Genomic DNA, 17088 nt, shown 5'->3' on the forward strand with positions numbered 1-17088 from the left:
GAGTAGCTCAACAAAGAAATAATTATGTAAGGCTGGTTCGGTAGAAGTATAAAGGCAATAAGATAAAGATAATATATATGTAACCGAGTTCGATTTCTGAGCTAATAATCTGAAACGAATAAATTACTACATAAATAAGTTCGATTTAATAGAGAAAGATAATGAGTTTAAAAGAAAGGTGGAAAACTATCGCTGTTTGCTAAATATGCTTTAAGGAGTTCAATCCGGACGATTCCAAGAAGCTAATATTTTTATTCTGTATATTGGCTCGTAACATAAATAAGTTCGATTAAATAGAGAAAGATAATGAGTTTAAAAGAAAGGTGGAAAACTATCGCTGTTTGCTAAATATGCTTTGAAAAGTTCAATCCGGACGATTCCAAGAAGCTAATATTTTTATTCTGTATATTGGCTTGTAATATAAATAAGTTCGATTAAATAGGGAAAGATAATGAGTTTAATAAATAAGTTCGATTAAATAGAGAAAGATAATGAGTTTAATCGAACTTATTTATGTTACAAGCCAATAAACAGAATAAAAATATTAGCCTTTGGAATCGTCCGGATCGAACTTTTTAAAGCATATTTAACAAACAGCGATAGTTTTCCACTTTCCAAAATTTCTACGACACTTCAGTTCGTCTCTCGCCTCGAAACGTAAAAGTAACGCCAAATACATTTAACGAGTGTATTGGCAATATCGCAATTTCAGTAACAAAAGTATTCATGAAGAAAAAATAAAAAAGGTGATCCCGTTGCAACAACCATTGCAAGAATGACTATCGTAAAACTGGATAATTTGCTCGTCGCTCTCATCAAGAGAAATATCCGCGACGTCGAATGGCACTCACGTCGTCGCCTTTTGCCGTGAGAATCATTCCAACCATCGTCGGCGATAATTATGTTACGCTCGATTACGTCCTGATTGTTCTATGAATATCAAGCCGCGGATAAACCGTGTTCTCGTATCTGTTCCGCAACTGTACTACATATATTATACGTCGGTTCGATTGCCACTCAGAGCAATGGCGTTCTTACTTCTGCTCGCTAATTAATTATCAACTTCCTCGCACGTCTTCAGCCTTCCCATTCCCTACTTGTTCTAACTACACGTGTCTTATCGAGATTGATTTTGTACATGCATGTGATTTGCATAAATTCAAGAATCGCTGGCGTTCTTCGGCAAACAGGTCGCGCGAGGATGCACAAGCCACTCATCCATGACCCTGCGAAGCAAATATTTTTCTAGCGACTAATGAAACGAAGATTGCAATTCTACTTATCCTTCAATAAAATAAATCGTCGGTAATGAATTTTAACGTGGAAACGTATTACTGTTAGAATGTTTATTAGAGGATTAATCTTCTAATAAATAAAGCACGGCTACATTAAGCTTGAAATTAAATTTCCTTCGTTTATTTCATTAGGACTGAACTGGCCATACAGCCTGAAAGGAAGGAATTCTGCATGAAATGATATGCCGGAAAACGTAGAGTGACTCTTTTTCATACGTAGCTTTATTTCTAATTAAATTGATCTGATGTTGACGCGAGGCAATATCCACGCCTACGTCTGACAGATAACGCTGCAGTATTTATATTCTCATTTCGGTTTATTTCGATTATTCTGGCAAAGAAACATTCCGTAAATTCTCCTTAAGTTACTAGAAAAGCTAGATTATGAAAAACTATGAAAGTATCAGTTACTGTGCTAGCAGAAACGAACAGGACGTATAATTATCAAGGTAGAATGCGATAGATTTATCTCGAAAAATTGCAAAATCTGTGCTAAATGTCGAACTTTGTCAGAATTTTCGATGTCGAGCGAGCATAAAATCATAGCACGTTAAATAGGATTTTTAATAAAGTAGCGCTCGGTACATAATTTTAAATGGACTATATATGTTATAGCGGATGTAGAAAGTATTTGTATAGCAGCCAATCTTGCTAAAAACTTCGTAGAAATATATTTATCTAAATAAATAAGAACGAAAATCCATAATCCATAAAATGAAAGTATTTTAACAAACAAATGGAATGCACATATTCCTAGAAATCTTCCTAGAAAATATTCGTCCATATTTTTAATGAAAATAATTAAACGAAATCATCCGGCTAAATGAGAAAAAAAATTCATAGTTCACAAAATGAATAAATTTTAGCAATAAAATGTACACATGCCTAGAAATCCTCAGAACGAATTTCACGAAAGAAATATTATTCGTTCATATTTTTTCTAAAAATGTTTAGAAGAATCCGCATCCAGCAATATGTAGATACACGAAGAATTTAAATGCAGCTTTAAATAGCACAGAGTTATAGCAACATAGAGTATAACATAAAGTATAGCACAGTAGATTAATAAACAATCGCTATTAACAAATTAGATGCATTCATCATTTCCAGGTGCTAAGTTCACTCACACCTGGGTGGTTCTTCTAATTACCAAGAGAGATGCAATATCTACGATAGGTGATCCTGACGTTAGTCCTTCGAACCGGATTCGAACTAGCAATCTAACGATTTAACAGTCTAGTAGATTGAAGACATTCAACAAGTAGTTATTACAGAAGTGACGTGTGGCGATTCGGAGATAAAAGCGTAGTGATAGACGAAGTGCGTGTATGAGCAATATGTGACTGGGATATCACGTAACCAGTCTTGATCCAATGGCGAACATCAAATTCATACGCGAGATGAGGAAGCAAAGGGCGCGGCAGATCTAGCGAATAGCCATCAGTTGACGAGCATATGTCAGCAGCCATTCGATTAAACTATAATTACAGTTCAACACAGTCTATCAGACGGTATCGTCAAAGGTCCGTTTAATGAAAAATCTGTGTCAATCAACGAAGCGGATAGCGATCTAGTAAAATTAGTCGACGAACGTTGCTCGATAAAGAAGCCGCTAACTAGATCTAGCAAGCGCTTCAAAGAATCTGCGGCTACGATGCTTATGTGAGCGCGTCAGAAAAGTGCATAGCCTGTTCGATACACAAGCAAATGAATAAAAGAAAAAAGGTTATCAACACTTCCAACTTCTATTCAACGAATCGAGGCGACTATAAACAACACTATAAAAACAAACAAACTATAAAATGTAGGAACACAGATCTAAGTATATATAAAGAAAAACAAAACTAACTTAACGTAAATATAAACATGGTACGAGAAATATGAATACATATAAAAAATACATAAAAACAAGGAACGAATAACAATGCAGATTGGCTTAGAGTTTCTCCTGAACTAATTACGGGTCTTACGAACTGACACATCCAATCCTGACATAAACAAAGGAATAGCGTTTGCAGATCAGGCGATAGTTAGACCTGCTACCTCTCTCATATGTTTTGGCATGTGAATGCTTATATCCTGTGTCTGGACTCGTTGAACAGACTATAGATACAACTATAGACCTTTGAGAAGAGTATAATAGGATTCAGAATAATAATAGACGTTTTGGTAATAGAAGATACATGGGGAAGTTCGTTAAAGTTTGGACACAGTTACAGTTTCACTAGACGCAGCACCGAGTAGCATGAAGAGAGAATATATATTATGGAATAGAAACTCGGAAGTGGAGTGTATATCATGCATACAACGCATACAAAATTTGTAGAGTAGAACACACACTCATTAACAATGTCCTCAGTCAGAAACGATTTAGGAGTCAACCGAAACAGTTGAATCATTGATCCAAATCAGTCCAATTGTTCACAGTATTACATCGAACATAACACGACACTCGCTCTGACAATAAAACTTCCATTTTACAGAAAAATCAGAAAGAATTCGTTCCTGCACATGATAATGATACGAACTAACAATAGGAAAGCAGCCAGAGGATGTTTCCCAAAGGAATACAGCTATCAGTGTGTTATTTAAGTCTGTCTGATTCGAAGTCAGGGGAACATTGTGATTGTTGGGAATTGCCAACGAATCTGATAAGAAATCAGGAAGGAAACACGTCGCAGATGAACTCGATGTGTAGTTTAAGGAACTGTTGGAAAGTTGCGGAATACAGCCACGAACTCGAGCAACTCGGGAATCAGTTGGGAATCTTGAGATGATTTACATACGAGTCTGATGTGAAAACCGATACAACTTGAATGACAAAGTTATGTTATCTGAGAATGTTTAACTATAATTATAAGGATTGTTGGCTTAAACGATGGGTTTTAGCAGTAACTTAACTCGATTTCATCGATGAAATTAAATTATGCACTAAGTAATACAATTGGGACATGGAGAACAAGAATGGATCAGTTTAGCGCGGAGTTAAAATTATAGCATTAATTTCTTTCGATGTAAACTATTAATCGTACAGAAGCGAAGGAACTTACTTTAATGCAACTCATGTGAACCGATATGTTAGCTGCTATACATCTCTGCAGATTCTCTGTGCAGTTTTGAATAAAAAATTGCTGTTCATTCTCATATTTAAACTGGCCAGTATTATCTTCACCAATATTAATGGCACAAATAAAAATAAAATAGAAAAGGTTTTAGCTAATTCAATTGCATTAGCATCTAAAGATTTCAATGGCACCCGCCTCAAAGAAATGACATATAATATAGCAATTTTACTGCAAACTGCAAAATAATTGATAATTTGGATACGATTACTTATTTATTTACAGGTTTATCGTTCCTTAACGCATTGCTATTTTTATATTTACTAGCGAGGTAACTAACACAAGAATTAACACCAATTTAACAAAAATTAACTTGTCTTCTTCAATTTTTAATTTGGTGATTGTAAAGATTTTTAACGCAGCTCATAGACTAACTGATCAATTGATTTTATTTGCGCCATATACTTAGTTGGTAATGACGTGAATCGTTGGTTAGCGAACGGATATTCGGATCGGGTATTCAAATGAACATTATTTTTCACTCTGAATTGGAAAATATCAAGCAACAAAAACACTGCGAGTTTTTCTACAAACAGAAGCTATTAGCTGGAAAGATCGGTTTGCAATCTTTGATACGCAAAATGGAAATCTATAAATTAAATATCCGACTCATAGAACGCACACTTTGCCACAGTCTTGTTGAGACGAAGATACGAGGATGTTGGAGACATGTACGGCGGCAACAACGGCAATTCGTTGTTGGAATAAACGATCGACCGAACCATGGGAAAGCCTCGTTGTCGTTTGTCAATGCGGACGACTTATTTACGGTGACTTGAAGGAAGAACACAAGAGGACGAAAGAAAGAAAATACAAGAGGAGATACAAGAATTTAAGCACCACCTTCGCGCCGCTACACGTGTCAAAGAAAAGTGATGACCGCTTTTGCGCCACGGATCGTGTAAGATGAGAACCCGGTTCTTCTGCACTTGCGAAACAACGAAATTCTTTTTTTGCAGACGTATTCGAAAAAATGGAACACATTTCTTGCAAAATATCGAGCAACATCAGCGAGCGTACACTTTCGTCCATAAATATTCCTTAACATTTACTAACAGGAAAAGAATGCGAAATCATTAAACCTGTGGAGGGATGATTGGTCGTGTGATTTTAAATGACGAGATAACTTTTTGTTAACCCCTTCCCGTACTTTATCGAGTCAGACAGTCAGAAGATTTTGGCTCAAACATAAATATCGCGAGTTTGACTCGCAACCAGATACTTGGGCCAAACGTAAACATAACAAGCCAAGCTCGCGGACTGTTTTTTTGCCCGTTACGATCGTCACTGAGTGTTAGTTTCTACATTTTGGTTCGTATTGCGACTGTTTACGAGCATCAGTCTGGTCTGTTTAGCGCGCGTCGATGTCTACCGCTTGGGCTCGAGTTTCGTCGAACTAAAAGGCACGGGAAGGCGTTAAAATCGTCGAGTGTATTTTGAAATAATAAATAGACACAAAGAATGTTCGTTAAAAGGTACTAACTGATACGCTAAGACTGTGTATAACTCGCTATTGAGATGGCACGTGACTGAGACTGATGAATGGTCACCTTACGATCGCGTTCGTTTATTTATACTGGTCGATACCATTCGCCATTGTTAGACGGTTCCACGTAGCGGCGACATTGTTTCTGCCCGGAGTTTAGTTATTATTACAGTATGTGTGTTCTACAATGTTGATACTCCGAGGCTCGAACACACGTGGCTCGATTTGTTCTCTAGCTCGTGTGCCGCTACGAACCTCTTTTGGGACCTTAGACATAAGAAACTCGTATGTTCGACGTAATAAAAGTCTCGTCAATTTTATTCATGTTACAGTAACACGCCAAAATAATTTACTTATAATTCTCAATGAGAATTGAATGTAAATAGTCTACCAAATAAAAAAAAATTCTATTAATAGCTGAATGTATCCTTCGTTTATATTCATTGTACTTCCCGATGATTATTTCGATTTCGTATTATTAGATTCTTGGTTATATTTTCATTATTGCATCGTTCTTTCTTTTCAGATTTGGCTTAGACAAATCGTCCAAATTAATGATTACTTTCAATTGAATAGAAAAGCTATGCAAGTAGTAAATACTGATTTTCCGAAAGCAACATTGGCATGTCATATTCGACCAAGTATGTACATTATGTAACGCTTTAGAGGGACATTTTAGTGGCAGAGGAAGCTAGATTTCAATGAAGCGACGATGAAACGGGATACTAGGAATATGAAAACATCTAAAGCCGAGGGTGATTGTATCGGACTACCTTTGTGGTTAACGCACAAGCTTCACCCCTCGAAGCAGCCAACAGTTACGCAACTCGACGATATTGCACTGGATGCATGCCGCCGAAAAATGCAATTGCAAGCTAAAATAGATGCAAATATGGCAGCTGTATGCATCAGCAGAACTTTTTTAGCGCGTATAAAGTTACGAAACAATAGGATGGGTATACAGAAAGTAATTGCTAACTATTTGAAATAATAGGAAAATGCTATGACGTGTCGTGCCTCATATACAGTAGCTCGCGATGGTATTCGAACACTCCTAGAAACTTTTGTATATGTTATACGTAACATTTTGAAATCTTGTTAGCATTATAACGAGACACGACTCTCGTGATTATATTGATAAGACGTGAAACGGATTTCAGAACGTATATAGAAGTTATAAAATATTCGAAGCATATGTACGTTTCGTAGGCATCTCAAGAATATTTTAATCAACTGTATATATATACAATTGATACAGTATATATATACACTGAATATATATACACACATACATACTGTAGGATTTTATTATTTATTCATTTAGAATGAATTAAACAGGAAACGATGGTTATTTAACATGAACTAAATACAGTAATGTGCCACAACTAGGATAACTAAATAGTTAATTCACAACTCTCGTCACCACGGTTCCAACGCTCTCTTTCACGCGACCATTCTCCTCGACAACGTTGACAACACTCTCTTTGACGACGCTGATGTAACATCAACCAAATCTCAATCCACAACAGAGACCTATTATACTTATCTATAATAAGTATTAACTTATTATAAATATTTAGCCATGTCACTGCGCCACGCCAGACAAAATTACTGAAAATTCTCAATGCGAGAATTGATTGTAAATATTAATAAATAAAAAAAAAAACAACAGAGACCAGGCCACACATCAAGGGCAAGATGGCATACGCATCCTTGCGTACCCACCAATAAATCTTGGCATTTTCATAGTTAAGGTCCTTCGGACCAAAAACAAGCATCTTCTATTTCCAGTGTTCTTTACATTTTTGTTTACTACGAGAAGATACGGGAAAGTTAGTTTTCTCACATTCGGTATTTTCCGTTAGCAACTTTCTCTCAAAGGCGGCTAAGACCCTTCCTAGTCCACCAGAGTTTTTATGCTCCAATCAAAAGTAATGTCTATCGCCCTCGCTTTCCTAACCAAAATCGTCCTTAACGAATCAGCTCATCTCGTGGCCTCAGACACACCCACCCCTAGCTTTCCTCCGCCACAACATCGTCACTAAACATAACTCAGTCTCTATCTTTAAAATAGTCAACATCTTTTTTACCGAGTTTCTACCCTTAGACAGTCACGTACTTAACGTATCAGTGTAACTAGGTTTTAGTAGATTTAGTTGTTGCAGTGAACAAGTGTTGTGTGTTAATTCAGTGTGTATTCTATTGTTCCATTGTTGTTGATTGCTGAATTCATAATAAAGTTTAATAAAAGCAAAATTGATAGTTGACACTGACAACACTCTGACTTCTCAACTCATACTGACTCTTAATTCGTCTTTCTCCCTTAAGCATCCCTTTGTCTTTTATCATAGCCCCACCACGTACGTGTTCCGCAACCGTCCGTGACCATGGTTATGTACACCTTTTTTCCGCGTAACTATTCGACTGAAGGACCGACAACACAATAATAGGCCTGTCGGCACTTAGGCTTTCTCGCGACATTGTTTATGGTTCACCTGATATTTCTTAGGCCATTTGTCCACGATACTACAATACATAATGCAAAAGTGACTGATACACTCATCAACGCGTAGCTCAAACCGCTGTACTTAGAAACGTAAAATTTGAACAGTATACCACATTTTTGACGTAGGCATGGGATAAGAAAATATTCTTGGAAATAAAGGGTGAAAAATGGGTATGTTCTTCTCTCAAAGCAAAGTATATCTCCATATCCATTAAAGCAAGAGACGTGACATTCGGCATATAAAGTCTTCGTTAAAATTGGACAAACACGTGTTTGAGGGTTTCTCGTAATTGAAATTCTAAAAGGGGTTCAAATAGAGGCTAATAAACATAAATTTAAATATCGTGCGGGCGAAGCCGCAAGGCAGGTTACGTAGTGTATTATATTAATAAGTTTAATATATCTTTCTTAAATAAATAAAATGCTTGTTTCAACTGATTCACTAAATTTTTGTAATTACGTTACTTGACAAGTATTCATATATATTTCGTGAACAAATAAGTTGCAATATATTTAGTGAGACTGCTTGTAGCACTAATTGTATATGTTTAAGACTATTGTTCATGTTATATATTAATTGTCCATTAAGCATTATATTTGCAATAAATACATATCTTGTATCTCCTATACATACATACATTTTGGTGTTGATTAAAAATATTACTATCACAATTACGATAGTTGTGTCTCCTCACAGTGCTGAGGAAATTTCAAAGAGTCTCGTACAGTGCACATAATATATTCATAAAAAATGTATGTTGTAGGTGATCTAATACTTTCGATCGAATACACTGTACCTATTTTAGGTCCACATAGAAAATTGTGAAATCATTAAATTTCATCGCACACAATACACATATGTGTACATTTCTACGTATATGTACGTATGTAAGATCAGTATCTCATAGGGATGGATATTATAGGTGGAAATTCGAGTGAACTGAAAATAGGTAAAACTACGGACACGAGAGCGCTCCTCTTTCCGGGTAAAATTGGGATTATGCTGTGGTGACTCTGTGGCTGAAGAGTCGCGGTCGGAAAATAAATGTACAATTACAGTTACGACTTGAATTCATTTAAATTTTACGATTTCCCCATTAGGCAGAGGTAAGTGCAGTAAATTACATTTCTTCAAGTACTTGCAATTAAAAATTACTTTAACAATGACAAATTCTACTACACTTCTCATGATTTCATCATTAAAGTACAATATTCGTGAATATTCGCCGAAATAAACAATTTCGAGATCCAGAGAGAAATATTTCGTTCCCTTTGACGCTTCGTTTTTTACCGATCTTTGATATAAAACGCTAACGAGAACGCCGGATGATTATCCGATTCGTAAATATCCATAAATAAAATGTCCACGGTTCGATTCGACGTTTAATCAGTTTAGTAACATAATCCGGCAATAACAATAAAAAAAATGCACATAAAACAGTGCCAAGTTTTAACGAATGTGATATTGTTAAAAAACGGCGATACGAAACTTTAACGAACCAGTACATGCAGCAACTAGACGCGCTTTTCTTAATTACTTACCCACGTGATGTGGCGCACACGTGATTTGCAGAAACCAAGGAAGAAATAAATAAGAGACAAAGTAAATACTCAGCGGGTACGTACCTGAAAAATATAAATGTTTTTCGTTGTTAGAAATCATATAACAATGTATTAACAAGGTCGAAACAATAAATTGTATTAGAATATTGTCAGAAATTAAGTGATGACATTTTGTACTATGTATTTTCTATTATGTTCGTTTTCATATAACATTGTGTTAGTATGAGAAACTTCAGTCTTGAACGTGCTAATCTCGTATCGTTTGTGATAGATGTTAAGTATAAGTAATTTGTACATTCATCGATCATAAGAGTTGAAATTACAGGAAAATGGTGAAATATGAAATAGTATTCTTACAATGAAATACTGCCATTTTTTAAATCTGAGAAACGAATATCTACTAAACAGTCATAGGCTATCCTAAGTGTTTAAATTATAAAATAAATTATGAAATAAATTGTATCCAATTAAAAAAATTAAAGATTTCTCTTGCATTCATATAATAATTTCTTTAGCATAATTAGCACTGTACACTTAAAGTTACTATATCTCGTGCATATACCGTGTCCTATATGGAATTTGTAGAACTGCAACTTATGCAGAATTAAGCTTAGTTTTGCAGTAGATGAAATGAAAAATACCAGGAAAAAAGTGAATCTTGGAATCCTTCTCTTTATTTTCAGTCTACGTGACGGGATTTCTACGCTCTTATGTTTTCATTACACTAATTAAAAAGTCCCTTGTATGCTTAAAATTCTTACACATTTCCAACAAGATAGAAAGACCGAGAGAGATTGTAAGCGAGAAGAATCTCGTTCTGTGGTTGTCAAATAGTTATAAGATAGTTTTGTTTGAATTATGTTCTTTTTGGTTTATGAGAGATCTATTGAAAGTTCTTTTGGTAATTGCATTTAATATCTATACAATTTCCTTATGCTGTTTTCCTTTTTCATGTTCTCTTAGAAGGTTTGCTTAAAATTAAACCACTTAAATTATCAATTAGTAATTAATTGAATTGTTTAAATTAAACTTGAACCAGTTAAATAAATTTCTATTTCTAATTTCTATTTCTATTCTTCCGTTGTAAAAATAATTAATCACAAATATTTTTTTCTTTTGACTTTTCCAAGAATGTACTTTAGAATTCGAAATTCGAAACTGAAAAATTACCAGAGCATTATAATATTATTATCGTCGATGTATTATTATCAACGATATAACGTTATTGCCGGTTAAGCGGTATTATCGCAAAGCCACATTATCGTCAAGCATTAGCACCAACATACTACAATTTCTCTCTCTGCCGGCAGTCAAACTCTTCCATATGAAATACCTAATCGAAATCAATCACACGATTATCTGTTAACCCGATTGATTTACGGTTACGTGTCTCAGCACATTTAATCACGTATCAAATAAAAGTCATCTGCATATCAATAGCAAAGTGCACTGTATCGAAAACATCAACATTATGTTATGTAACTATAGTAATTTGTATGTGTAATTAAATTTTTAACGATAGAGATATTGTAAATCGTAGTGTTTTTTTTCATGAAATAGGAAATAAATCAACTAACTTAAATTACAGACAACTTATAATATGATACGAAAGATGAAACGTTCAAACGACTGTCCTATGTTGAGGCCATTTTAGTAGGAAGTTTATGATGCACATGAGAACTTGCTATTTTTATGAGAGCATTCATTATTATGACAGTCATTAACTTTACGATCTGGAAAAAACGGTGAATACTTAATGAACATTTAAGTGCTCGTCATTTTCTGTTTAGAAGTAATTAACGCATCATAATCTTGTTCACAAGACAGTTATATATAGTTACATGTACGACAACCAGCCAATATAAATGTATACGCTGTTAACAAACACACCTTTTATTTAACCGCTAATGGACAAGTCAATCTTCCAAGTGCACGCAGATTGAAATACTCGGGATTTCACACTATTGAACACGATATATCTTCCATCATTTACCGTAGAAATGGACTCATTTATTGTTACTGGATGTACTCTTAGCAAAGTTAAAGAAGTTTCATTTTTATGAGATTATAGGTTATAGCTATGCTTTCGTTAGCTATATTCAACCACATGAATTTTTCAAGTTTATTATAAGAAAATTAATACTGTAATAACGAAGCACTGATTATCACTGCAACACCAAATTGCACAATAAAATATATTCACTCGCGAATACTAATTAAGCGTATATCGAATAATTAGTGATTATACTTAATAATTTTTGTGCGTTTTGACGCAAGACCGCCCGAATGTCGTCGCGACTTCTTAGATTCTTTATTTCGCCAATAGATGTCGCAGCTTGCTACTAAGAGCTACGCAGTGATTGGTTATAATCTGCATATATCATGGTGGCGTTACAAGATTCTTTTAAAATTGTTACGACCTGTCAACTAGGTGGTGAGTTCGTGTGCTGAGTCTCTTGCCTCTTGAAGCGCCCGGTGCCTATATTCTAATTGTCAGTCTAGAGAGTGTGTTTTAGTCAACATTTTTTGTGAAGTGGGAATTTGTTTCTCCAATTCTGTAACTGTCGAAATATCGTGAACGTCCCGAATGTGGTGCGTCTTGTGCGTACGTGGTCGAGGGTGCGTAGCGTAACGTCTTGGTCCAATGTCACGTTCTCATCGAATATTGAGGTTTAGGACGCGTGGTTCACCTTAGAGCGGAGCCTTCGAGTACTTAGCATCGAGCATTGTAAATTTTACAACTTGCAAGGTAAGAATTTTCAACTTTCTAAAAAAGAGCAGATGTGCTCTCCGTGTCGTAAACGCAGTATCACCCAAATCTTGAACAAAAATGGAGTCATACATCTTTTCATACCAATCTGTTTTTTCTATTGTCTACGAAGGAGTATTAAGATATTTGTGTCTGAAAAACGCTTAACTTAAGATATATTTTAAATTATATTTTGCTAATTATTGACTATCGGATCTATTGAAATGGAGCTGGGGTACTAATGTTTGTCATTTCCTTAGGGGTCGCTATACGATACAGCTATGTAATGGAACGATAAAATTGCATATACATTTTTATCAGTTAAGAATTACAATATTTATTTACCATTAATTTTCCGTGCATTTTGCGTAATTACATTGTAAGATATTCGATATATTATTTTACGTTATTTTATATTACGTTATATTATACCATGTTATATTGTATTACGTTATATCATATCATGTTATATTATATTACCTTACGTTGTATTACGTTATATTGTATCACGTTATACTATGTTACGTTATATGATATTACGTTCTACTATATTACGTTCTATTATATTACATTATATTATGTTACGTTATATTATAACACGTTAGATCATATCACATTATAGTATATTTCGTTATATTGTAATACGTAATATTATGTTACGTTGTATTATGTTACGTTATATTATACCACTTTATATTATATTACGTTATATTGTATCCAATAATATCATATCACGTTATAGTATATTACGTTATATTATATCACGTTATATCGTATTACGTTACATAATATTACGGTATATTATAATACGTTGTATCATATCTCGTTATAGTATATTATGTTGCACTAATACGGTATATTATATTACGTTGTATCGTATCACGTTATATTATATTACGTTATATCATATCACGCTATATTTTATTACGTTATAATATGTCACATTATATGATATTACGTTATATTAAATTACGTTGTATTATATTATGTTGAGTTATATCACGTTATATTGTATTACATTATATTCTATTATGTTACATTATATTAGGTTATATTATATTACCGTGTTTAGCAGCACAGGGCCGCAAAGAACAATTCTCTTTCCAACGGTTTGTTCGGTACATAGTATATAGCATCGCTGGTAGACTGTTTATGAAATATGAGTAATGTTATATTCTTGTGCTTCAATAGGTTTTCCCCTTACTTCGATTTTTGGGATATCATTACGCTTTATGTATTTTCTTGGCTTTACCATTATAATAACACTGTTCTTTAGAGCTTCTTCTTTCATAACAGTTTCATAGAATAGCAATTGTATTATAGAAAGACGGAAGGAATTGTGAGTAGGAACAGATGTTTTATCGTCTTCTACTATGAAGGTAGGAATTATTGATGCGTTAAAGGTTTTACTGGACGTTTCTACTGAGATAGCGGAAGTAGTAGAAATGCATTTGTAAAAGTTCCATGGACACCGAAATGAATGAAAATTCACTGCGATAACGTCAATGCACATGTGGAACAGGACGTGCAAAACGAAATTACATAAATTTGGTTTGAAGCTTAGCTTGACGTTTAGTTTGAAGTTTTACCACATGTAGCTGAGCCACAGGGCATTGTTCTATAAGATTATTACTTGTTTCGTGTATTAATGTATTTTTTAGAGGACAGGACATTAGATGATAACGGCTGACGACATAAATAACGACATAAAAAGCCATAGTTTCGTCAAGTGAGATTGAAACAATTCTGAGAACGAACGTTGTTATGTTATAAAATGTAACCATATAAAATTTAAATTAATATTAAAATTAAAATTATTAGAATCTACACTGCCGTAGGTACATGCTAGTACACGTATTAGTATTTATTGTAAATTTAATACTTTTCTCTACTTTTAAATTTTATAGTTGTTTTATATTTACTATTTCACTTGAATCATATGAACCTTATAGTATAAAATATAAAATAAAATAAAACTCGTTAGAATTTTTCAATAAGTGTTACCAAGTAGGTATTCTAATATTTATACCCTTAATATTATGAATTTATATTTATAATAGAATTAATAGAAATAAAATACATTTCTAAAATCAAACTAATAATGCACTAGTTAATCCGCTGTTCCATAGGAGTTTCAAATACGAAATATCTGTACTTTTAACACACTGGTTCAAGATTCTAGGCCTCTGACAGATCTAGTACGAAAGGCGTGCATTTCGTCTTTCTTTCTCGTTATGCATTCACAAAGCAAATCGGTAGACTGATTCTTCCTGTCATCTCGGCGAGAAATACAGCTAAATAAACTTCTTGCAATGGAAACAGCGCGGAACTGCCTCACATAATAATACAAAATAATGCAGTAGGAATGCAATGTTAAAGTCTTATTACTCTTACGACTTCGGTACATGACAATTTGACATTTCTACGCTTCAGTACTCGAACAAGCTGTCGTCAACGTTGCGCGCCTACATCTGTTACACGTTGTATTAACTACTAACTATTGTATTAATTATTACGTGTCACATTCGCTAGTTGATTCGTGTAATAGAGATGCAAATGCGTGTTAAACCTGCGTTCATTGGCAAATATATGGGCGAGATGTTAAAGATGATGAAGTATTCTTTTCTTTTGTTGGAAAAGATAAGGACAAAGCAAATATATATGGACAAGGATCGTTCCCGTTATCCTGTTAACTGCGAAGTTTATTTTCAAAAATCCCTTACGGGACGTACAGGTAAAATCAAGCAATAACGAGTATACACGTCGTACGCAGAGTAAATGCTCCTATTATAAATCTTACGAAAAAAGTACAGCAGAACGAGGAAGGATTATATTTTTATTCGATGAAAAATTAACAATTCATCGTTGGAAGAAGGTATTGTTATTAAAAACTTAAAAATTGCCAAGAAAGTAATAAAGTAAAGTACACAAAACAATTCCGAATAGCCGATATATTGGGGAAAATAATCAACTCAATTTATAAAGAGCAATACAATATACAGAGCATAATCGATATACCAAAGAAAATAATCAAGTAATCAAACTTTTTATCTCTTTTTTTATAAAATACATAATAGCTTTACTGAAAGTATATTTATGTAACTTTTTACTAAAATTTTGAGTTTTTATAGTAAACGACGAATATATGCGGCAACCGCATATAAGCCCTCCAATTGGTTTTATAATAATAAGTTAGCATATTGGTTACAATGATTAGACTGCGAATTTTTGTGCATTTTCATATTTTTATGGAAATACGTAAAGGAATGGAATTTGAATAAAAATCACATATTACGATAGTTATTTTACTTTGGATATTTTATATACTTTTGTACATTACGTGCAATGTGTGCATTTTTATACCTCTAAATTTCCCATCCTCATCTATGGGGAACAAAGGTTGCGGAAAAGATACCATGAGAATGAAACCGAATCTATGCGAGATAGTGCAAAAATTTTGTAAAAAGTACAGAAATACATCTGAAAGTCCGACACATGTATACGAAATAATACAATATTTCCATTGTAAAGTAACATGTTTTAAGTGAATATATTTAGAAAAAAATTCGTATTAATTATATATACAAGTAAATCTTTTATCTTTGTTAATATACGATTCAATTTATGTTCATGCATTTAATTTTTTTATTATTTAATTTCTCGATATTAATTCTTACGAAAATATACATGTCCTATAAAAATTACATATTTTCTGTGCTTTTTGTAGCAAATACAAAAAGCATTTGTTCTTTTTATGAGATTCCTCGCTCTCACAGTACAAATTTTTTCTAGTCACACGAAAGTACGTACTAATTATAAATTTCTTATATTTTAGAGGAACATTGTGATGGTACACATTACTCTTCTCCCCTTGCATATCCATTTCGTTAACATATGCATTACCAAACAATTTACATTTTGGTAACTTACTACACATATAGGTAAACAGTCATCAACGCTTCATTGTTTTTTTCGTTTCGCCGTTTGTCCTCCCCAATTTACTTCGTCTGTAATTAAGTATTTTGCGGATAACTATTTGATGCCCCCCTTGAGGACAAATAAAAGATAATCCAAAATTTTAATTAAACTTTGAAGCAACTGCCAGTATATTTGGTTGCCTGTTCTTCATTTTTTAACTTTACCCTAGCTGTTACGGTATAACACCTTTGGGATTGACTTTGATCATTAATCAACGATCTTGACTATCGTGAAATACGTGGAAAAGAAATTATGAGATAGTTGGCAGAGGCGGGTCAACCTACCTTCGTTATTTTACGAACTTTCCCACAATTGAAATTCACAATTGAACACATCAACGCGATATCTATCTTCTTATTTCTGGTAAATTCAATTTTTAAATCATTTCT

General features: G+C 33.8%; 3 protein-coding genes across 4 annotated transcripts in view; 1 reads left to right on the forward strand and 2 right to left on the reverse strand.

Moving 5' to 3' along the window:
- twin (CCR4-NOT transcription complex subunit 6-like twin) overlaps positions 1 to 12275 on the reverse strand; it is a 196169-nt gene extending 183894 nt beyond the window's left edge. Inside the window, exon 1 of the mRNA XM_069111721.1 lies at positions 11863 to 12275. The gene's annotated coding sequence lies outside the window, so the exon portion shown is untranslated. The remainder of the gene's footprint in view (positions 1 to 11862) is intronic.
- The window catches only part of LOC138179192 (small ribosomal subunit protein uS3m-like), a 270513-nt gene that overhangs the window by 160503 nt on the left and 92922 nt on the right, over positions 1 to 17088 (forward strand). The gene's annotated exons all lie outside the window — the stretch shown is intronic.
- LOC138179191 (CCR4-NOT transcription complex subunit 6-like) overlaps positions 1 to 17088 on the reverse strand; it is an 828627-nt gene that overhangs the window by 44208 nt on the left and 767331 nt on the right. For both annotated transcript variants that reach the window (XM_069111736.1, XM_069111735.1), the window contains exon 7: positions 9952 to 10035. In XM_069111736.1, coding sequence (XP_068967837.1) covers positions 9952 to 10035 — 84 coding nt within the window. The remainder of the gene's footprint in view (positions 1 to 9951; positions 10036 to 17088) is intronic.

Source organism: Bombus flavifrons, chromosome 4 (genome assembly GCF_040668555.2).
Source record: "Bombus flavifrons isolate JBK064 chromosome 4, iyBomFlav1_principal, whole genome shotgun sequence".
Taxonomy (NCBI): Eukaryota; Metazoa; Arthropoda; class Insecta; order Hymenoptera; family Apidae; genus Bombus; species Bombus flavifrons.